The 22,752-nt window shown below is 36.5% G+C and overlaps 1 protein-coding gene and 1 long non-coding RNA gene across 7 annotated transcripts in view; one reads left to right on the top strand and one right to left on the bottom strand.

Annotated features, from left to right (window-relative positions):
• Nucleotides 1-7,343: 7,343 nt before the first annotated feature.
• LOC143677882 (uncharacterized) lies at nucleotides 7,344-8,976 on the bottom strand. Its single transcript, XR_013172965.1, has 3 exons — nucleotides 8,145-8,976; nucleotides 7,839-8,034; nucleotides 7,344-7,440 (listed from the first exon to the last, which is right to left on the bottom strand). It is a non-coding gene; the product is annotated as an uncharacterized LOC143677882 (long non-coding RNA).
• The window catches only part of HIBCH (3-hydroxyisobutyryl-CoA hydrolase), a 149,120-nt gene continuing 134,248 nt past the window's right edge, over nucleotides 7,881-22,752 (top strand). The window contains exons 1-3 of one of the 6 annotated variants that reach the window (XM_077154454.1): nucleotides 7,885-8,015; nucleotides 11,043-11,135; nucleotides 15,363-15,405. In XM_077154454.1, coding sequence (XP_077010569.1) covers nucleotides 11,083-11,135; nucleotides 15,363-15,405 — 96 coding nt within the window. In that variant the 5' untranslated portion in view covers nucleotides 7,885-8,015; nucleotides 11,043-11,082. Of the gene's footprint in view, nucleotides 8,016-11,042; nucleotides 11,136-15,362; nucleotides 15,406-22,752 lie in introns of all 6 variants that reach the window. The other 5 variants (XM_077154455.1, XM_077154450.1, XM_077154456.1 and 2 more) reach the window with 5 other exon arrangements.

Raw genomic sequence — 22,752 nt, 5'->3', positions numbered from 1 at the left:
ATTCCCACAATTACTTGGTCAACAGTATGATTTTGCAAATTGCCCTTCAAAACTCTGCTCCTCACTTTGAATGATGTTGCTGTCTTATTACTGTACCTATTATCAAAAACATACACACACACCCTCACACATGGACTCTTCTAATATCTCATTGTAGTTTTAATTTGTATTTTTATTTTAAATGGAATACTTATTTTTCCATTTTAGTAGCTAGTGTGTTTCTTCTTCTCTTCCTCTTTTTCCTCTTGCTCTTTCTTCTCCCTTTTTTAAGCTGCCCTTTTATTTTATGTTAGGCCGTATCTTTATTCAGTCAATACATACTAATTCCTTATATTGTTATCTTCTGGGTATTATGCTGGTGGATAGAAATGGTGAACAATAGAGGAAGAAAATGATCTTTTTTTTCCTCTTACCTTTCCACAGAAGCGTTGCTAACTGAATTTCCCAGATGTAAAAGACAGTAAGTTCCTAAGCCATGAAGTATCTGGATCTTTAGGATCTGAGTTCCCTTATGAAATCTGAATGCAAAATGTTCAGGAAATGGACACTGGATTGCCTTCCCCTGTGCTTCATCTGAATATTACATAGAAAACTGCCCAGCCCAGTCCCTGCTGAATAGGTGTAGTTTTTTGCTGCTAAGTACAAAGGTTATCTCCTGGGGCAAACATTATCAATGAGTCATTTCCTTCAATTCTTAAACTTCCTGAACATTTTTTTGTTTACTTGAGCTTTCCCTGAAGGATTCTAAAATCAATTTGTGTTGGCTCTTCTCTGACACAATTTAGTTTGTAATACATTTTATTGCGTACAGTATTATCTAGAATATTTACATCCTGATTGCTTATTTCTCTTGCATATTTTGCTTTGGAATAAGTTTTCCTAGTTAACTTTTTAGCACTATATACAATTTGGTATTCTTTTTTTCTTTTTTAAAGAGAAGTTATGGGTTTATAGAAAAAAATCATGTATAAATACCACCTTACCTTTTTTATATTTTTATTGAGAAATCTTCACACAATCCATACGTTATATAATCAGTGGCTCACAATATCATCACGTAGTTGTTTATTCATCACCATGTTCATTTTTAGAACATTTGTATCACTCCAAAAAAGGAGATAAAAAGAAAAAACTCATATATCTCATACACCTCACCCCTCCCTCTCAATGACCACTAGTACCACCCTATATATATATATATATATATATATATATATATATATATATATATATATATATAGTTTTTTTCTTTTTGGCATGGGCAGGCTCCAGGGATTTATTAGATAACAAATTGGGGGAAATGTAGGTTACCTGCAATAAAAACCAGATTTGAATTGATTTAATTGTGACTTCTACCACCATATTGCACAATCTTATTTTTGGGTTCCCTTTAAATCATTAACTAATATAAAACATTTATACCTACCTTAGAAAAGATTGAATAACTCTCATGTAAGCAAAGAATATCTTTGATTTTTTTTAAAGATTTGGGGGGAGGAATCCTTAACTCTTTTGAGTTTTTCTTAAGGTACAGTGCAAAGATACTAAACTATATAAACTAGGGAAGTTGAATGTGATATTGGGAGCTACAAGAAGCTGAGATATCAAAATCAAAGAATCTATTTCTAGAACAAGTCATAGCAGATATATCTATAGTCACTTCTCCATGCACAGGAATGTAAGCTTCTCTCTAACAATTTCACTGGGCCTGAGTATTTATCTTTGTTCTACCACACTTTTTGTACACACACATGCACACACAATGTATATATGTTACATTTCATAAGATGGGAATGATCTTTTGATATTTTGGTCTTCTGATATTTTGTGGCAAGAGTGAATGCAAACCTGGCAACAGCTGACCCATTTAAATGACCCCCACCTGAGTAAGTCATCCACTAAGAAGGGTGAAACCAAGCAACCCACCCAAATGCACTACCATCAGAGGCACCGCCTGGGGAGAGGGGAGGGAAGAAAAAAAGAGTTCCAAACAAGGAGCAGGGAAGTAAAGCTAATCTATAAAAGCAAATGGCCCCACATTGCCTATTGCCTTTTGCCCTTTGCTCTCCATCTTTCTTTACTTATGAGAGTGCCCACATGCTCCTTTTCTTTGCATGTGTACTTAATAAATTTCTTACCTACTTGCCCTAAAAAAAAAAAAAGAGTGAATGTAAAATTAATTTTCTAGGGATTAGTGCATTAAAAATCTTTTAACTCATCAGCATTCAAATATAGAACGTTGAGTCTTCTTTAAAATGTCTAATACACAGAATCAAATTCGTTCCCTAAACCACACCCATTGTATCTTTTCCACACTTTGTATTACCAAATCATTCTGGTAAAAACTTGAGCCAACAGGAAACTGAAAGGCAAGAAGAGACAAGAAGTGGATCCCACATCTGCTGATTAAACTGTGTTTTTAATTTGTTAAGTAATTTTCTTCTGTGAAATATAAAATGCCTCACTATTTAGGTATATTTGGAGACATATATATATTTAGACACATAAGACTAGACTATTATTCCTAATACTGTAACTGAAAAATTAAGAATTAACAAATTATTAGGATTACTGAATCATTATATAGATGTTTTTATATTGTAGAATAGGCAGAAGTTAATGCCTGAAATTACTGAAATTCAATTAGTCTCAGCTCTATGTATGCTTATTAATGTAATGATTATTCTAGCTTTGTCTCAGCCCTGTTTATACTTGATATTGTGATGGTAACAACTACATCACCCACTGTATGAATCCATAAAAACCCTGTACTCCTTAGACCAGGGCAGACAGATTTTTGGGTCACTAAGCTATCTGATCTCCTGCTTTGCGTGCAGCAATATACTGTTTCTCTTTTAAAACCCAGTGCCATGGATTGGTGTTATGCACATCTGGCAGAGAACCCCATATTTGTTCCATATCAATACCTCACATTGTAATAGTTTTTTTTTTTTTTAACATGGGGGTAGGCACTGGAAAGCAAACCCCGCAGGCGAGAACTCTGCCACTGAGCCACCGTGGCCCACCTCAATACCTTATATTTTAAAATATAGTTTTCAGAGTATCTTGACCCTTGATGCTTTTCACAAGTGTTTTTATGGAATGTACTAACACTGAAATGCTTGCTTATTGTGGTTAATCTAAAGTAGAGTTTCCACATGATAAATTGTTATAACCAGAAAGAAAACAATGGAAAATCAGAACACACACATGATTCCTGTTATTTCTGCATTTATGTCACATAGTTTCTTTATCCGTATCTTCCCTCCTTTAGTCTTTACATAAGTATGTGAAGAAAAGTTAACTATATTTCTTGACATATTCCTTTAAATTTTGTTTTGTGAGTAGCAACAAATGTGAAATTGCAGACCATTGCTCAACAATCAGAGGAGAAAAAGGAAGCCAATTCCCACTCCACTTAGTCCTCACCGCCATCCAGCTGTTTCTGGTTTCCTGCTCTCTAACCCTGTAGAGAATCTTACCTTTGGGTGATTATGGAGGTTTTAGTACCTCAATATATTCCAGGTTCTAAGAGGAGAGCAGCATACAGCAGCAGCTGTCTCTATTCTGCATGCTGTTGTAACCAAAACTTAAGAAAGGAATTTTTGAAATAGCTATACATCTTTCATCAACTGCAAATTATTTCCTACTTTGTCTACTTTGAGTCTTAAAAACACATATCCTACACTGCTGGCTTGCCTTCCATTGTCTTTTTGTTCTAAGTGACTGTTTTGTTCCTAAATATAGGAAGAAATTATAGATAATATATACTCAAGAGTAGTTGAAATATATGTATATTAACTTTACCAATATGATCTGTGGGATTAGTAGGTTTTCTTTTTTAATTTAGGACTTGGAGGCACGTGTCTCAAAAGAGGGTTTCTGAGCATGGTAGCTGCGCAGAATACCAATATTTACAATTTTCTCTTCCCTTATCTCTTTATCTTCCATCAGGAAGGAGAATATAGCATTAAGAATAGTAGAAAACCTCAGCCAACTAAATACCAGAACAGTATGAGTGACTCTAAAAAAGGATTCTGTTTTCTCATATGAGTAGAAATGCATACTCTTTCAACACTCAATTTTATTTCTCCTCTTCCAAAGAAATATAAAATATTAAGGAATCTAATATTAACCAGAGGGGAGTACACGCATACTTTAAAAACATTTTGTACTTACACATTATTATTGATATGTATGTATACATATCCACAATTCTGGGTTTCCCCAGAAGAGTTTATAGGCAAAATGATTACAAAGCAACATCCTTATTATATGTTTTCTGAAAGACATAATATACAACACAAAATTTGTGACCCAATTTACTAAACTTGGTAGGACTGGACATTTTAGTGGTAATATTTATTGTGAAGCTGAGGCCCTCAAGACTATATTTACATAATATGCATATTTTTAAATAAGGAAGATAATTGGTCATTTTTCACCTAGCTTCTTTAATGTTGAGATATAAAATACAAACTGCCTGCGGAGTGTAAGGATTTTGGGTTTGTCTACTATTTTTATTCGGTAACATTTTAAATGTGAAATCTAGTAACACCAACATATAGTACTTAGCTTATGGAAACTATGAAGTTTATCATAATTAAATATAAGTTGTGTAAGTGTATACAACTTATATTTCAGAATCTTCAAAGTTCTTTACATTAGCATGGTTTCCTAAGTATTTAAAAATTTACATATTTATTCCAGTTTTCTTTTTATGTACTAAGTCTATATTCTTTGAAAATACAGTGTAAAGTCTTTATAATGTCAGTGTGGTATCTTATATTGTGGTATCTTATATCGTGGTATGTAAGTCTTATGTATGCATTTTTTGCTTTACTTAGTAGATGCACAATTTTGCATGTAATATATCAAAACCAGTATTGTGCTGAAGTTTTTTTTTCTAAAAAATGTGGTTCAAAGAGACTACCTGATGGAAGAAGTTCAGCCTTTTAATCTTCTTTGATGTGATGTAATCACCACTTGGTGGCAATTCACCGTAAACCCAGTGCATGTGGTAAAGAAAAACTTGTTCAAAGGTATTTGCGAACTACCCATAAAAATATGGCAGGCTTTATGTAATGTACTCTTATTTCTTTAAAAAAAAACCACTTTTTTTTTGAAGTTAGAAAATATCTATTCTCAACTGAAACAATAAAAAATATAGGTAATTCTAGAGAAATGTTTATAGGCACCTGTATTTCTACCACCAAGGATAATTAACCAAGGATAATCACTATCAACATTTGGGTATAGATTTGTCTAGAATGTTCCTGTGCCTATAAGCATCTTTTTTTTTCTTACAGAAACTATCATTGTTTTAAAAACCTATTAAGTCTCCCCTCTTATCAGCTATTACTTGAATCAATATTCTGAGTATCAGTGCTGGTTGATGAACTAAGAAATAACCCATCAATGCCTAATCAACAAATATACTCTTGGAACCTTTGAACACACCATTCTCCAAACAGATGATTAAGTCTATGGCCTCTTGATCCAGGGTGACCCATGCATAGCTCAAAAAAGGTAAACTATGTTAATCAGATTATTTTGCTGAGTTCAGAAATTGAGAAATAGAGACTGGCCTGTTAGCAGATGCGAGAAAAGCAAAATAAATAGGTAAATAACTATTTTTAAAGTGATACTGTGAGATGTCACATGGTAGAATTGGGATCAGACAAGCCAGGACAAGTCAAAGTATCTCACAAGTCAAGTTGGTATGAAAGTGCAGAAATGATGTAGGGAGGAGTGTGGAGACCCATCTATACAGAGATGCTCTAGGTACAAAACAGTCGCTTCTTCTGGGAGGTCTTTCCTGATTCCGAACTATGACAAGTGGCCCTACTATGTGCTTCAAAGAAGCAATTGGTATTAAGGCAGGGTTAGAATTAAGGTTGTTGCTGGCTAAGCAAAGGGCAAACTCCAAAAAGCAGTCAGGCCTCAAGGAGAAAGATTTCTATGAGAAGAATAGTATTAGACAGCACCTGTGGGCCAAAGGACCCCCACCTGAGTGAGTCATCTATGAGAGGAATGGAGAAAGGTGGAGCCAACCAACCTACCCAAATGCACTACAGTAGGGTAGGAGGAAGAACCCCGAACAAGGCATGGGGTGAGAGTAAGTAAAGCCAATCTATAAAAGCTTTCTCACTTCTGTTTTTGTGAGCGTACCTGCATGTCCTCTCACATATGTTCTCAATAAATTTTCTGCCTGCTTACTCTATACTATGCTGTGTCCTTGAATTCTTTCTCACGGCATGGCCAAGAACCTGGAAGCTGAAATCAACCACCAGTATAACAATGATTGATTGGCAAAGAGAAGAAAAAAAAAATTCAAGTGTGTAATGTTCAGCCTCCAAAATGGCCCTCAGTGATCCTTACCTCCTATAGTCACATCTTTTGTAATTCCCTCCTACACTATGTATCAGGGTTGGTCTGCATGAAGAAGAGAATAAAAGTGATGGTAGTCACTTCTAAGATTGAGCTTCTGTCTGAGTGGTTTTCTCTTTCATGTACTTTCTCTGGGGGAAGCCTGAAGCAGAGTCATGAGCAGCCCCATAGAGAGGCCTACTACCATCACATGAGTTTGGAAGCAGGTTCACCAGCCACAGTTGAGTGTTAAGCTGACTGCAGTCACAGTTGACAGCTTGAATTGGAACCTCACCCCTGAATCAAAACCACCTAGCTAAGCCTCTTCATGATTCCTGAGCTTCAGAATCTGTGACAGCTAATAAGTATTTGATGTTTAAAGCTGTTAAATCTGGAGGTAATTTGTTACAGGATTAAATAATTACATCAAGTAAATGAAAAGACAATGCAATTAAAACATGGGACTCGGACATTTACAGAAACGATAAGCATATAAAAGTGTGAGTTCATGAGACAGCAGCTTCATTTTTGTATACACTGAATGTGATATAACAGTGATGTCAAATGGCAACTCCTGTAACTGAATCGCAGCTCAGGAGTTTCTTTTGTGATGTCTATTGCTTGTCTTCTGGTCAGTGGATATTTGGTTATCATATTTGACCTAGTTAGAAAAGTAATCTTAGATCAAAGGATTGACAGAGTATCATCTTAGATGTCAGGAAGTTAAGCATAATTCTTTTAACTACCCTGGCTCTGAAGTTCTTCACTGAATTTCTTTCTTCTGATGTGTTAGTACTTTAGTGGTGATAAAATGGTTACTGCTGGGCATGTGGATGGACCTGCTTGCAGAGGAAGACTTCTGGATCAACAGTGGAACCTAGCGGCTGAATTAAATCTTGGTTTCATTTAAAAGGAACCTACTTTCTGAATGCAATCATGCTTTTTATTTTTAACAATAACTTTTAGTTTTGCTGATGAAGACATATCACTTCTTAATGAGACAAATCGTTGTTATTGACAGAGTAGGGAGCAGGGTCAGATTTTTCCAAGAAAACCGAAAATGTCCCAATCCTGAAGTGAAAGGAGTAAACACCATCAGTGTGCGCGTATTTCATGTTTGATTCTCAGAGAAAAGAATACTAAGCTTACATTTTTATTTAAAAAACGTTAAAATTCCAAAGAACTCTTTCTTTCATATCAATCGCTGGTAGTCAAATTAGGCAGGCCAAGAGTAGGAGACCGATTGGTTTTTTCCCAAGACAGCCCCTAGAGAGGAATCTCTTTTCCTCCCAAGGTGCCGCGCTTTCCCCGCCTCCGTCTCCCCCTCCCCCTCTTCTCTCCTCTCTCCCTCACTCCCTCACTTCCCCCACTTCTCTCCACCCCGCCCCCGCCGCCTCTGCCCCAGCTCTCCCTCCGCCTACCGCTTCTCCCCGCCCGCCCCACCCCCTCTGCACGCGCTCCCCACCCACTTCCTCCGCAGTTGTTCTTGTCCCGCCCCATGACGCGGCGTAGCGGAAAAGCCTGAGGTGGGCCTCTCTGGCCGCTTGGAGGACTTGTCATCTCTACCCCGACGTCTGACGTGAGGCCGGTGAAGCGCTGGGTGTTCTGTCAGTGGGGCTGTCGGAGATGTGGAGCCTCAAGTCTAGGTGAGCGAGTGACGCCTTCCTACTAGGAGAAGTGTCGGGGATGGGGTCTGCCTGGCCTGGAAGATCCGAGGCGCCCACCTCACTGTCCCGGTTCCGCCCCGAGCCCCCTGGCCCACCTCCGTGACTCACCATTTCACCTTCTAGCACCTTCTCTGCCGCGGCACCTTCGTTTTCTGCCACTCGGGCGCTTACTCACCCGCACGGCTTTCTCCCGTGACTTTACTTTCCTAAACGTTGAATGTGATTTGCGGTCACTAGGGGATTCAACTCAAAGAAACGTATCTTGTAGCATGTTTGCCTCTCACAAACACACATGCTTTGCACTTGCGCTATCCTTTAGACGGTGTGACTTGTTCGACGTTCGTCGGGTGGCTCCAGCAGCTAATGTTGGCGTCTTGGAACTTTCAGGCTAGCGTTGCGAACTCTTAATATGACTTGATGGAGTTGTGTACGAACATATTTAATATTTTAAAGTGCTATGAGGCGTAACTCGAGTTCGGTAGAAAATTGTAGCACTCATCTTAGGAAGTTAGACTACATCAGTCCTGAAGTCTGTTTCCTGTTCCCATGCATAACAGCATCAAGTAACAGCTGTGTACATTTGCGGGGAAACCATCCATTACTTTGACAACTTAAATTCCTGATTTCTTCAGCATCTTTTAATTTGCCTTGGAGTTTTTTTTTGTATGGGAATGGTAGTGTTTCTTTGAGGTAGGAAGAAAAGTTACTACTTAAAAGGAACGCGTCTGTTCAACATTGTATCCACAGACTTGGTTCTCAATAAATATTTGTCATATAAATGAAGACAGGCTTTTTCTTGTCTTAATATCTTGAAATTAGTTGCCCCCTGTACCAGCTCACGGAGAGGCTTAATGACTACTAAGAAAACTAGTACATTTTTTCATTGCTTCTGCCTTTTTGAAGTTGAGAATGTTTGAGAATCTAATAGGAAGACAGTTTGTTAATGAGGTTAACTGACGTGAGAGAATTTTATCCCCACAATATTCCACCCCATATTTCAAAATGCCAACTGATTAAGCAAGGCCTGAAGTAGTTTTGGAATTCTGATCAAAGATGTCTTCTTGGGCCTGCTCTGGAGTTGGTATAAACCTGTTGAAGCAGGGACCTGAGGCCAAGATTGACTCCCTTTCAGCATCCCAAAGCACAAATTATTTTAATCCTCCCAGACTCCCAAACCTTACCTATTTTCTTCTGATTCAAATTTGAACAATATTCTCAAATTTGCCTCTGTACCATTTTGCAGAAACTTGATTGACGGACTTACTTCCTTTCTTCCTAATTTGAATAGGTTCTGCATATGACTACTAGATTAGTTTTCTTAAAAAAACTTCAGTGCCTGCCATTCCTCTGCTCAGAAGCTCTCAGAGGTTTCCTCCTGCCTATGGAATTAAGTTAAAACTTCCCAGCCTTTGGCCCCAATTTACTTCATGAATTCAACAATATCTATTCTGTACTAGGTGCTGGGAGGCACTATTGGATTATTCTGTAGCAACCTGGACTACTGATATTCTCTGTTCCTTATGGGACCTTGAAGTCTGAAAGAGCAGATGTGAAACACATATTTAAACTAAAGTAAGATTTAGTTACTGCTAAATTCCTTAAAGGAAAAGTAAGGTTATGAGAGAGCTGAATTGAGGGGAACCTAATTTAGATAGGGAGGAGGGGTCAGGGAGAGCAGCTTCAAGTGGTTGATCTTTAAGCTGTTAGTAGAACTCCTTCTTTTCATCTGCTCTACAGCTGAACTATGTTTTGGTTCTTGTGTCTTGGCTGCTGCTTTTCTCTTTCTTTTACTGCCACATAATATTATGGGTTCCTAAAGGCTCAGTCTGAGCCTCTGATCTGTTTTCTCTATGCTTGCAAGAGCTAGAGTAAAGCATTGAGGGATCCTGACAACAGTGGCGACTTGTTTGGGACTGGTGAGCTGTGAGCGAGCTTTGTCTAAAGGAGGCAGCTTCTCATCCCCAGGCTATTGTTGCCATAATAGAATGTAGACCCAGAGTTTTCATAATAACTACCAGTTTTTCTGAAAGAGCCAGAAGACTGTTTTTAGGTGAAATCTTTTGATTTTTAGCTGTTAGTAGTTTTAAAACACCGTGCTGACCAAATAAAACACATTTGCAGACCTGGGCAGCTTTCAGGCATATAGGCTTTCACTCCAGCCTTCTCATTTATTTTTTAAAGAGAGCTGAGAGATTCTCTTGTAATTGTCTATGCATGTAATTTCCTGATATGTCTCTGGTCCTAACTTTTCTCTCAAGTTCCAATCTCTTTTCTCTGTTTGCTATTGAATGTCAGCAATATAGCGCTAAGTCAGGAAATTAAAAATTGAATACATGTTTCATCTTACAAACCAGCTTGTTTCCTTTCTAGCTTTTTCAGTACCTTTATTCTCCTAGCTCTCCTGGTTTGAAATCTTGAATTTCTGATATAATTCTTTTCTTTTCCATTGAGTGTTAATTTCATAATAACTCTCAAATCATGTTTCTATTTCCACAGCTGCTGTTCTTCATCAGCTCATGCTTGGATTATTGACTTCTTGGACTTGATTTTTGTCTCTATTCACATCCTACCTTACCTACTTTTGGTGTAATAATCTCATTATAAATTACTTTCATTATATTATCCTTTTGCTTAAACAGATTCATGAGAAGTCATTAATTTTGTGAACCTGTGTTGTTTTATTGGGTAATTACAAAAAGTCCCCTAAACATTTTGATCTTTCTAATACAGTTGTTTAAAAATGTTATTTGCCATTTTACTACTGGAGGGTTTGTTAAAATACAGATTTCTGGGTCCACCCCCAGTTTCTGATTCAGTAGGTCTGAGATGGCATGAGGGGAATTTGCATTTCTAATAAGTTCCCAGAAGATACTGATGCTGCTGGTCCAGAGACCACACTTTGAGAACAACTCTTCTAAGAAGTCAAGTTGACAGTCACCTGAGGGAAATAAGCCTGATAAATAGGAAATTAGCGGTAGCTGAAATTTGCAGTCTCTCCCTCCACAGATGACAATTTGGAGCCAATAGAAAGGAAGGAGAATAAGAAATGAAGAATACTTGGGGACTGAATACTTCAAATATATTTTTGAGATATAAAAGGTAATAGTATCATGTTTTAAGTAACAGCTTAGTATGAATCGGAACAAATGTAAGCAGTATGATTGTACTGAATCTGGCAAGGAACCTAGACTTGCATTTGGTAGATTTACATTAACTTTGAGTGTAATAAAATTTTGTCTTGCAAATAAAACTGGGGCTTAAACATAGGCCTGTGTTCCTGTCTGTTTACTGTTTATGCTGTTGGTAATACTTAAACTATTGCATATGATTTACTAATCTAGTGGAACTTTCCTTAACTTTGTACTCGCATTTGGGTGCTATCCTCATCAAGGAATTCGGATTCATTCAGTATCTAAAGAAATAAGCTCTTGAATTTTTTAGTATTTAGAATGTCCAAAAAATTTGAGTTATAGTTATAGTTCAGATTTTAAAAGTCTATATGAAGAAAAAAAAGTCTATATGAAAACCCTATTTAGAAAGTACCCAAATAAACTAGGATCTGTCTTTTTAGTTTCATTTTTATGAAATTTTTTTTTTTCTGAGTATTTTTAAGACCAGGCAGTGGTTCCTAAACTTCTTTACACTTTGGAATCATATGGGAGAGTTTATGTGTTCCACTTCTAGAGATTGAGATTTAATTGCTTTTGTGATGTGTCCTGGCCTTTGGAATTTTTACAAGATTTTATGCAGACAACTTGTGAAATCAGTGGGCCAGGATAAGAGCGTTTTACTTATACTAAAATTAAATATAATGCTAGTCTAGGAAAGTGAAGTGTGATTGGTTTAAAACAAATTTGTAGTGTTTCCCTTTTTTATAGTATTCAATTTGAATGGGATATAGAAAGAAAGTAACATAATTTCTGGAAAATAAATTGGATTATAAATATTTTTATGAATCCAGACATCTGAAATGTGATTACAAGTGATAATAATGGTCATATTGCCTCTTTTTTTTTTTTTTTTTAAAGCCTCAACTAAGCTAATGCCCCTCAAATAATCTCAGTCAGATAGTATATGTATCTAAACGTGTGCACAGTCCTTATCAGATTGCTATGGCTACTGATTCCAGCCTTGATATCGCTATACATTTTAAATTTGACTTCTTGTTTAACATGCATGCCAGTAAACCCTAATACAGTATTTATTTATTTATTTTTTACATGGGCAGGCACCAGGAATCGAACCCGGGTCCTTGGGCATGGCAGGCAAGCATTCTTACCTGCTGAGCCACCATGGCCCTCCCACAGTATTTTTATATACACCTTTCTCACGATATTGTTGAGTTCTCAAGGGTATTTCTTGGGAACTTAAAAAAAAAAAAAAGGTACAGAGTATAAAGATACAATTTGTTGAATTTTCACAACCTGAATAAAGACATTTCTCTGCTACCTAGATCAAGAAGGACAGTACCCTCACTCCAAAAGCCTTGCCAATGCCTCTTCCAATCTCAACCCCCATGGAGAGTTCCCTACAATCAATTGACTGGGGAAGAGAAAACTTGGATCTGGTTTATAGATTATATACCTGCATGATATGCAGGTCCCACCTGAAAGTGAATAGCTGCAGGTCTACAGTCTCTTTCTGGGACAACCCTGAAGGGCAGTGGCGAGCAGTGCACCTGTTCTTTTTGCTTGAAAGGAGAAATGGATGGAGGTGTGTTTTTTTGATTCATGGGCTGTGACCAGTGGTTTGACTGGTGGTCAGGAACTTGAAAGGAACTTGATTGAAAAATTAGTGACAAGAGGTCTAGGGGAGAGGTATGCAGATAGACCTTTCAGAATGGGTGAAAAATATGAAGATGTTTGTGTCTCATGTAAATGCTCACCATAAGATGACTTTAGCAGGGAAAGATTTTAATCAAGTGGATAAGATGACCCAATCTGTAGATACCAGTTGGTCTCTTTCCCCAGCCATTCTTTCATTGCCCAATGGGCTCATGAACAAAGTGCAGTGATGGCAGGGAGGTTAAACATGGGCTCGACAACATGGACTTCTGCTCACCAAGGCTACAGACACTGAGTGCCCAGTCTGCCAGCTGCAGAAACCAATACTCAGTTCCCAATGTGTCACCGTTTCCCAAGGTGATCAAACTGCTACTTGTTGGCAGGTTGATTACATTGAACCATTTCCATCGTCGAAGGGACAGTTAGTCCACTAACTGGAATAGACATATAATCTGAATATTGGTTTGCCTGTCTTGAATGTAGTGTTTCTGCCTAAACTACTCTCTGTGGACTTACAAAATACTTTTTATCCACCATCATGAGATCCCAGAAAGCATTGCTTCTGATCAAGGATACATGGCAAATGAAGTGCAGAAATGGGAATGTATTCATGGAATTCACTGGTCTTACCATGTTTCCTGTCATCTTGAAGCAGCTGGATTGATAGAATGTTGAAATGGCCTTTTGAAGACATTACATTTCCAACTGGGTAGCAAGACCTTTAGGGCTAGAACAGTATTTTTCAGGCGGCTGTATATGCTGTAATTTAACATCTACTCTATGCCACTGTTTTTCCCATAGCCATGATTCCTGGGTGCAAGAATCAAGGGTTGGAAATGGAAGTGACATCATTCACTGTTACCTCTAGTAATTAGAAAAATTTTTGCTTCCTTTCCACACATTTTAAAGTTCTGCTGGTCTACACATCTCAGTTCCAAAAGAAGGAGCAGTTCCACCAGGAAACACAGCAGTGATTTTATTTGAACTGGAAGTTGAGACCATACCTGGGCACATTAGGTTCCTTAGCCTTTGAATCAGCAGGCAAAGAAAGGAATTACTGTACTGACTGGGGTGATCAATCTTGATTATCAAGGGGAAATAGGACTGTTGTACAATAGAGGTAAAGAGTTTACCTGGAATAAAGGCGATCCCCAGGTGCATCTGTCAGAACTACCATACCCTGTGATGAAAGTCGATGGAGAACTGCAACAACTCAATCCAGGCACAGCTATAATGGCCCAAAAACTTCAGGAATGAAGGTGGGGTCACCCCATCAGGCAAAGAACCATGACAAGCTAAGGTTCTTACTGAGGGTAAAGGTAATATGGAGTGGATAGTGGAAGAAGGTATTAATAAATATGAACTACATAACCAAGTGACCAGTTACCTTATCGAGAACTGTGTTGGTTATACATATTTCTTCCTTGTTTTGTTATGAATATATTTGAATAAATACATAAAGCAAATACGTTTTTCTTCTCTATCTTATGCCCGCATCGTATAACATCAGTTATATTAACTTATGTCTTAGAATTTAAGTTACAGGATATCAAGTTTAAGAGTGAATATTATCCAAGGACTTGGACCCTCTGCTGCAGAAAGAGTTAGTGTGTTTCTGGATGTGTGCAGGAAAGTTGAATTATGTTAGGCTAAAATATGACTTCTGTTTTTATTTAGAAATTAAGTATGGTTTAATGAGATGCATATGGATGCCAGGTTGACAAGGGGTGGACTGTGATGGTTAAGGTATGTATCATTTTGGCTAGGTTATGGTATCCAGTTGTTTGGTCAAACAAGCACAGTCCTGAATGTTACTATGAAGATATATCATGAATTTAAATCATCAGTTGATTGCATTTATGGCTGATTACATCTACAGTCAACAAAGGAGATTGCCTTCAGCAATGAGAGAAGTCTCATTCAGTCAGTTGTGAAGGCCTTAAAGGGAAGACTTAGGATTTCAGCAGTCAGGAAGAATTTCCTTCACTACTTCAGCCTGCCAGTTTCTCTTACGGTATTCATCAAACCTTTATTGGAGTTGCCATCTCATGGCCTATACTACAGAATTCAGACTTGTTGATCCTTATAGACACTTGACCAATGTCTATGATAAATCTTATAATACTTAGCATGTTACATATATATATCCATATCCTGTTGGTTCTGTTCTGGAGTATCCTAACTAATACATCATAGAACTATACAACAGAAAACATAAATGCTAATGTAAACCATGGACTGTAGTTAATAATATAATTATAATAATGTTTCATTATTATATTTGTTGTAACAAAGGTACCATGTTAATGCAAAATGTTAATAGTGGGGAAAACTGCCTGTATGTGGGGGATATATGGGAATTCTTTACTTTCTGCATGATTTTTCTGTAAACTGCAACCACTCTAATACAAAAAATAAAAACACAAAACTTTTGTTCTAATACCTTTTAGAAGAGCCTACAAGGAAAGGAGATAAAGTATTTGTAAATTCAGGCGTGCTTACCTACATCACTGTGTTTGTTATATTGTACTTTTTCTTTCAGGTTTAATTCATTCAAGAGGACTCATATCATTCTGCAACACTTGGTAAGTTTGGGCTTTGTTTTGTTGACTGTATTAGATTATAATGTATAACTTCAGAGTCATTGTTAGGGAAGTAGAGAAATACCAAGATGGTAGGTTTGTTGAACCATGTACATCATGGGTCCCAATTTTATAGTGCCAAGACTTGCCACACATACCTTTTAGTAGGTAGCAATAGGTTCTGGTTAAGAGCATGTATCTTCAAGTCAGAATGCCTGGGCTTAAATAATAGGTCCACTACTTCAGATATTTGGGCAGAATTTTTTACTTTTACTGGTTCCCTTTTGATATATCTAAAACAGGATAGTAATATCTATCATAGAATACTTATGAATCATAAATAATGCATTTAAATATCTGGTACAGTTCATGACATATAATTTAAAATATGTTAGCTATTGTTATACTAATAGTTATTTCTAAAGTTTAGAGGCCCTTAGTTTACCAAATTGCAAGGGAGAAATAATTTTTATTCATTTTTGTTTCCCTTGTAGGGCCTGACAAGAACTTTGCATGTAAAAATAACGTCACTCTATATAGCATTTATTATATGCCATTGGGTACTTAATATGTATTAGCTCAGTTGATTCTCTGTGGCATAGATGTCACAAATTTCTGAAATCTAAAAAACCTAAAACTAAAGTTTTTGTTAGTTTGTGGTAAATGCTTTTGGTGGCAAAATCTGACCTGAACATACTTGAGCTCTTTTTGCCTTTATCATAACTAGTGTGACTATTTATGTTTTGGTAGAAAATAATTAAAGCGTTTGATGACAATATACTATATGTGATATGTATTTTACCTTTTCAAAACCTAGAAAATTTTTTCAATTCTTAAATGCATCTGACCCCAAGGGTTTTTGGTTAAGAGATTGTGACCTGATCCTTAATTGACAGATCAGATATTGAGGGACAGACAGACCAAATGACATATCTGTCTCATATAGCCAGTAAATATGAGATGAGATTTGAACCCAGATGATCTGACTCTGTAGACTTAACTATTATATTATAAAGCATCTGACAGAGTTGGCACTATGTAACTATTGCAGAGTGTTTTAAACTTAAGTGGGGTTGAGCCCTAGGGGTCTGAGGACTGGATTATTCCTTTCCAACCCAGATTGATTTTAGTTCCCTGGTTTACATGGGATTGAAAAATTTTCTGGATAAAAAACTGGGAACAATGCCAATACCAGTGATATATGTTCAGACATATATATACAGGTAGAATGGGAAAACATGAAAGAATCCATATCTGGGGACTATGGGAATTCGGGACATAAACCACCTTTAAGGAAGAAAGATAAGCAGTATACTCATGAGAACCTGAGAGCAGAATGATTCAGGAGCCCAATGTTGACTTTTATATGAGCTTCAGGGATAGAGAGACTGTATCCCAAGCTGTCCTTCTGTGACCCTTCTAAGACAACAAATGGAGACACTAGAGGGATTTTTATTTTGTAGAGGAATGGTAGAAATCTGTCAGTGATGGTAATATTGCAGGCAAGTGTATGAGAAGTGAACAGGACTGATTTGTAACAATAGGATAACCTCACTGGTGGATCTTCCGAGATACTTCCTGGGAAACAGAACTCAGAAAGGAGGCCAACATTTTGTATTTCTACAGGTGGGAAGCTATGAAAAGCAGTCAACTGTTAATGAGCCCTCGTTTGTAACCACAGGTTAATTTGGAGATATTTTTACTAGAAGACTATATATGGAAGGCTTTTTTTCCCCTTCATTCTCCATAATGGTCTATTTTAAACTCTTAAGCAGCATTTAAGTTTAATGTGCGTAAATTCATTTCTTCCACATAATGTTGACCTAGACATGGAATAAACTTCCATTTTTCCTTTAGTTTTTAGAAAGTAGTTCAATTCATTCTGAAAGTATACTGGTTGGTCTGCATGAAATGATATTGTACATATTGTTTCCACGACAGAAGCCATGTTTTTATCCTTTTATAGCCAGCTCACCTATAATCAGCATCAACCAATTTATTATCTATGCCATGTAAACAGAAATTTTTTAAGTCCTTTGAAATACTTTTATGAAAAAGACACTTTTTGATCCTAAAAATGAATAGTTTAATGAAGGAAATAGAAATACGTACCAATAAAGTGTGGTTAAAAGAACATATAAATTAGAGATGTGAACAAAAGTGGGATGGACTGATATTGACTTTGTAACCATTGAAAGCTTTTGGGGAGGTGTCATTTATTTGATTTGGGCCTTGAAGCATGATTAGGGTTTCTATAGATAGAAATGGGGAATGGGGGAAGTTCATGCAGTAACCCTAAGAGATGATTTTGTTATTTCTATTTAACAAATACAGAAACTTTAGGCTCTAAGCATAATATGCCTGAGGACATAAAAGTAGTGAGTAGCAGAGCAAATGTTCGAGCCCACCTGACTTCAAAAATCTGTTCTTTCCATTATACAATATGCTTATTCTAGGCAGCCAGAATTGTGATGTAGTGGAATGGAGAGTACATTCAGGGCTCTGAGTATCCAATATATTGAATGCTCTGCCATGGTGGGCTCAGAGAGTTTGCCTGGGATCAGATTGTGGAGAGACTTGAAGGCCATGTCAAGTAACTTGAGTGTTTTTGAAGTTAGTGGAGAGTCATTGAACATTTTTGAATGGAAGAGATAGTATTGGAATTGTGCTTTGGGAAGATTTATTTTGTGGCAGTGTGAAGGATGGATCAGAGGGCAAAGATTCTGGAAATGTGCCAAAAGAGTTAAATTATGATGTATGGATACATCAGTGAGAGTGGAAAGTAGTAAATAAATAAGAGTCATTTTAGAGTAAGAGTTTCAGGTTACTGGGAGAGAGATTAGAAAAGGTGGAAATCAAAGGTAAAACCAACATTTTGAGCTTGGTTGACTGAGAAAATGATGATGCCTTTACCTGATGTAGGGAACAGAGTTGAAGAGACAGACTAGTGGAGGTTTGTTAAATTTTTTTAAAAAATATTTTTATTGTAAACTTAAACATAGAAACATTCTTGACATACTAACCTTCTATACATGGTGTACAATCAGTGGCTCACAATATCGTCACATAGTTGTGTATTCATCACCATGATCATTTTTTTGAACATTTGCATCCCTCCAGCAAAAAGGAAAAAGAAAAAGCTCAAACATTCCAGGCCCCTTACCCCCTCTCTCATTGACCACTAGTATTCAGTCTACTCAATTTATTTTAACCTTTGTTCCATCTATTATTTGTTTATTTTTTTATCCATATTTTTTTTACTCATCTTCATACCATAGATAATAGCCTCAGACACAGAGGTTTCGCAATCACACAATCACTTTGTAAAAGCTGTAGCATTATACCATCATCTTCAGGAAATATAGCTACTGGAACACAGCTCTATAGTTTCAAGTACTTCCCTCTAGCCACTCTAATACACCATAAACTGAAAAGGAGATATATATATAAGGTGTAAGAATAACTTCCAGGATAACCTCTCGACTCTGTTTGAAATCTCTCAGCCACTGACGCTTTGTTTTTTTCTCATTTCTCTCTTCCCTCTTTTGGTCAAAAAGGTTTTCTCAATCCCATGATGCTGAGTCCCGGCCATCCCAGGATTTCTGTCCCACATTGCCAGGGTGACTTACACCCCTGGGAGTCATATCCCATATAGTGAGAAAGGGCAATGAGTTCACTTGCCATGTCAGCTTAGAGAGAGAGGCCACATCTTAGCAACAAAAGAGGTTCTCTGAGAGTGACTCTTAGGCCTAATTTTAAATAGGCTTAGCCTATCCTTTGCACGAATACGTTTCATAGGGGTGAACACCAAGATCGAGGGCTCAGTCTGTTTATTGATTTGGTTGTCCCTACTGCTTGGGAGAATATCAGGAATTCTCCAAATGGGTAAGTTGAATATTTCCCCCATTCTTCTCATCCCCCAAGGGGACTTTGTAAATATTTTGTAAATAAAGTCCTTCAAAAAGGACTTTATTCATCGTTCAGACCACTCTGGGATTTATCAGAACATCATACTAACCAACAAAATCTCATGCCTGTTCAAGTTCCATGTACTTATGGTGTTCAATTAAACTGACCATACAAGTTAAATTAGGAAATGCACTAGTCAAAATATAGATTTTGCACCAAGTAAGCATCTCTCCCTTTAGTCTCACACAGAAGTTGACGTTTTAAAAAAATGGATGACCATCTGTTTTCAACACCCTACACTACTAACATTCCTTTGTTCTTCCTCATGCAAAACCATTTTTTAATTTGTACATTTAATCACCCTCATTGCACACTCCAGGCATTCCTAAATTATACCATCTCAGTCTATTGTCTGTCTTTCCTTCTGGTTTCATACATGCCTCCAGCCCTTCTCCCACTATCATTGTCACATTGAGCTTCATTCAGTGTACTTATATTATTGTGCTACAATCAGGTAGTATTGTGCTATCCATTTCTGAATTTTTACTATCAGTCCTGTTGCACAATAAATTTGTTTTTTAACAGGTTGATTTTGGAGTGCCATGGAGTTATCTAGGTAATTGCAAGAGGCATTTGAAAATAAGAGCTTGGACCTCTGGAGAAGTAAAGATATACATACTTTGAGACTGTTGCTTAGAGGCAATAATTGAAGCCGGAGAGTAGATATCACAGAAGAGTAGTAGGATAGTGCAGCTAAGGATATATATTTTTTTTACATGGGCAGGCACTGGGAATCGAACCCAGGTCCTTGGGCATGGCAGGCAAGCACTCTTACCTGCTGAGCCACTGTGGCCCGCCCAGCAGCTAAGAATATTTTAAGAAATTTTCTAAAAACTGACCTTGTTTGAAGTTGGAAAAGATTAAGTGAAGCTTAAGTATTCAGAAAGCATTTATTAAATTATTTTAATGCTAAGTATCATACTTGTGTTGTGCTTTGGTACCATATCTGTGTCATTTATATTTAATAGTATTCTTCAATATTGACTGGAAATTAATGAAAATATCAGGAGTGGAAAATATATGAGGCTGGACAAACATGTAAACCAGTAAGGCATGCCAAAATAAGGTATATTCTGCTAAAGTGGAAGAATATTCTCTTGGGTATGTCTTTTGAGTTGCAACCCCATTCATTGGCAGTGGATATTAGATATAGTGAAAGGTTGTACATGTACTGCTTGGTACATGTAGTGTAAAATATTACTTGTTATATGAAGTTTAACTTATTACATGTAGTGGAAGTTTTCAAGATTGAGACTTGTTTACCCACAGCATGATGTTTGTCCTAGACTGGTGTTAATAGCAGGACTGCATTAATAGAATGAGAGTATTCATTCAATTTAATCAACTTTTTAAAATATCTGCTCTATAAAAGGCTCTGGATTTTCTTCAAAGAAAAACTTCATTTCTCTCAGTATTTCTGAACGTGATGAAGTAGTATTTTCCAAAGTGTGACCTACAAAATACTAGTTCCCAAGAGATATTCCATGAAAAAAGATCCTCAAGTAAGAAATATACTGCTTATTGTATTTTGAGAGTTTACATTGTGCCTTTATTTATTAAGGACTGAAAAGTCTTACAGCAATATAACTTGCTTATCTTGGCTTAAGTTTTTTCCAAACTAATTTGAACCATAGGTCGTCTCCCCCTTCCATGTAACACCAATAAAGTCCTTTGCATTTTTGAGGAAATATTGCTAATATGGATTTTGCCAAAATAGTTTTAATAGTCCAGCAGAGTAGATGTTCACCTTATGTGTGTCTCATAGATTTAATTTTGGCAGACTTGATGAAATCAGTTCAGCACAGAGCTGTGTGTTGGTGGTGCCCATACATTTTAGTGAGCTTCCTCCATATTTGTACTTTGAGTAGATGGAAACAATGGATCACCCAGTCATTACAGAAGTGGGGAATGTTTCTGTGGAGTGGATTAAAGTAGGTGGAATTATGTAGTTTGATGGAGGTAATTGTGAGAGATGGTTTAGAAAGCATAATGGTTAGATTATTGGCTTTGGAATGAGATAAATTTAGTTTTACTTGTGGTCCTGCTTCCAAACTGTATGACTCCAGGCAAGTAACCTAACTTCTTTAAGCCTTAGTTTCCTTATCTGTGGAAAGAAGTTCCTAGTATTTAATTTATAGGGTTGTCTTGATTAAATGAAAAAGTTTATGTCAACTGCTTATAATGGTGTCATGAAAAACTTTAAATGGTAGCTTAAAATAAGAAATGACTTTTTTAATTTACTAAAGAAAAATTTGAAAATATAAATGTGAGCCTATTGTTTTTCTTTGTACAGTAAAGATTTAAGAATGTCTTAATTTCAACCTTAAATGTTTTTTCCTCCTTTAGAATATAATGGCTCTCTGGTAATATATCTTTTTCTTTTTTCCTTTTTCCTTTGGTTTATATGTGAAGTAATTTTTAAAAAATTTTTACTGTAATCTGTCTTAGAATGATAAATTTCTCTTCATGGAAACCTTTTCTAGGTTTTGTTGGAAGTCATGTGTGATATTTTTGGAAAAGAGAAACTTAATTTTCTGCCGAATTAATAAACGTACACACAAATGAGGCTAATCATGGAGAGTTCATTTTTTTCCTTTTTGTCCCTTTGTCTGAATGATTTCAGTGTTTTGAATAATGAGCCAAGAGTTGTTTTCAGTTTTTGAGAGAGCCAAGAGTTTTCCAGGTAGGGAAAAAAAAATCCTTCTACTCATTCATTTTTTTATGTCATTCTAGTGGCATTAGCAGTAGAAAATACTGTGATATTCTTTGCTGAAAATATGATGCTCTGTAAATGTCCTACAAAAAGTACTTGACCTGAGTGCTCAAAGATCCAGGCTTAAAAATTTTCTTGCATCATTATAATAGCATAAATTGAGAATTGCCCAATGCCTATTAGTAGGGAACTGATTAAATAGCTATGCAACAATGTATTATTACATAGCTGTTAAAAATAAGTAGTAGCAAAATAGTATGGCTACTTCAAAAGACAGTGTGGCAGTTTCTTACAAAACTAAACATAGTCTTACCATATAATTCAGTAAACATATTCCCTGATACTTACCTAAATGAATTAAAAATTTGTGGCCACAAAAAACTTGTACATAAATGTTTGCTACCACTCTATTCATAATTATTAATGCTTTAGAGCAACCAGGATGTCTTTCAGTAGGTAAATGGATAAATAAATTGTCGTATATCCTATATAGTGAAATATTATTATATAGTAAAAAGAAATGATCAAGCCATGAAAAGACTAGAATGAACCTTAAATGTACATTAGTAAGTGAAAGAAGTAAGTCTGAAAGAGCCATATGTTGTATGATTTCAATTATATGACATCCTGGAAAAGGTAAAACTATAGAGACAGTAAAAAGATCAGTG

Source organism: Tamandua tetradactyla, chromosome 3 (assembly GCF_023851605.1).
Source record: "Tamandua tetradactyla isolate mTamTet1 chromosome 3, mTamTet1.pri, whole genome shotgun sequence".
Classification (NCBI taxonomy): domain Eukaryota; kingdom Metazoa; phylum Chordata; class Mammalia; order Pilosa; family Myrmecophagidae; genus Tamandua; species Tamandua tetradactyla.
This window is presented reverse-complemented; position numbering and strand designations above follow the sequence as displayed.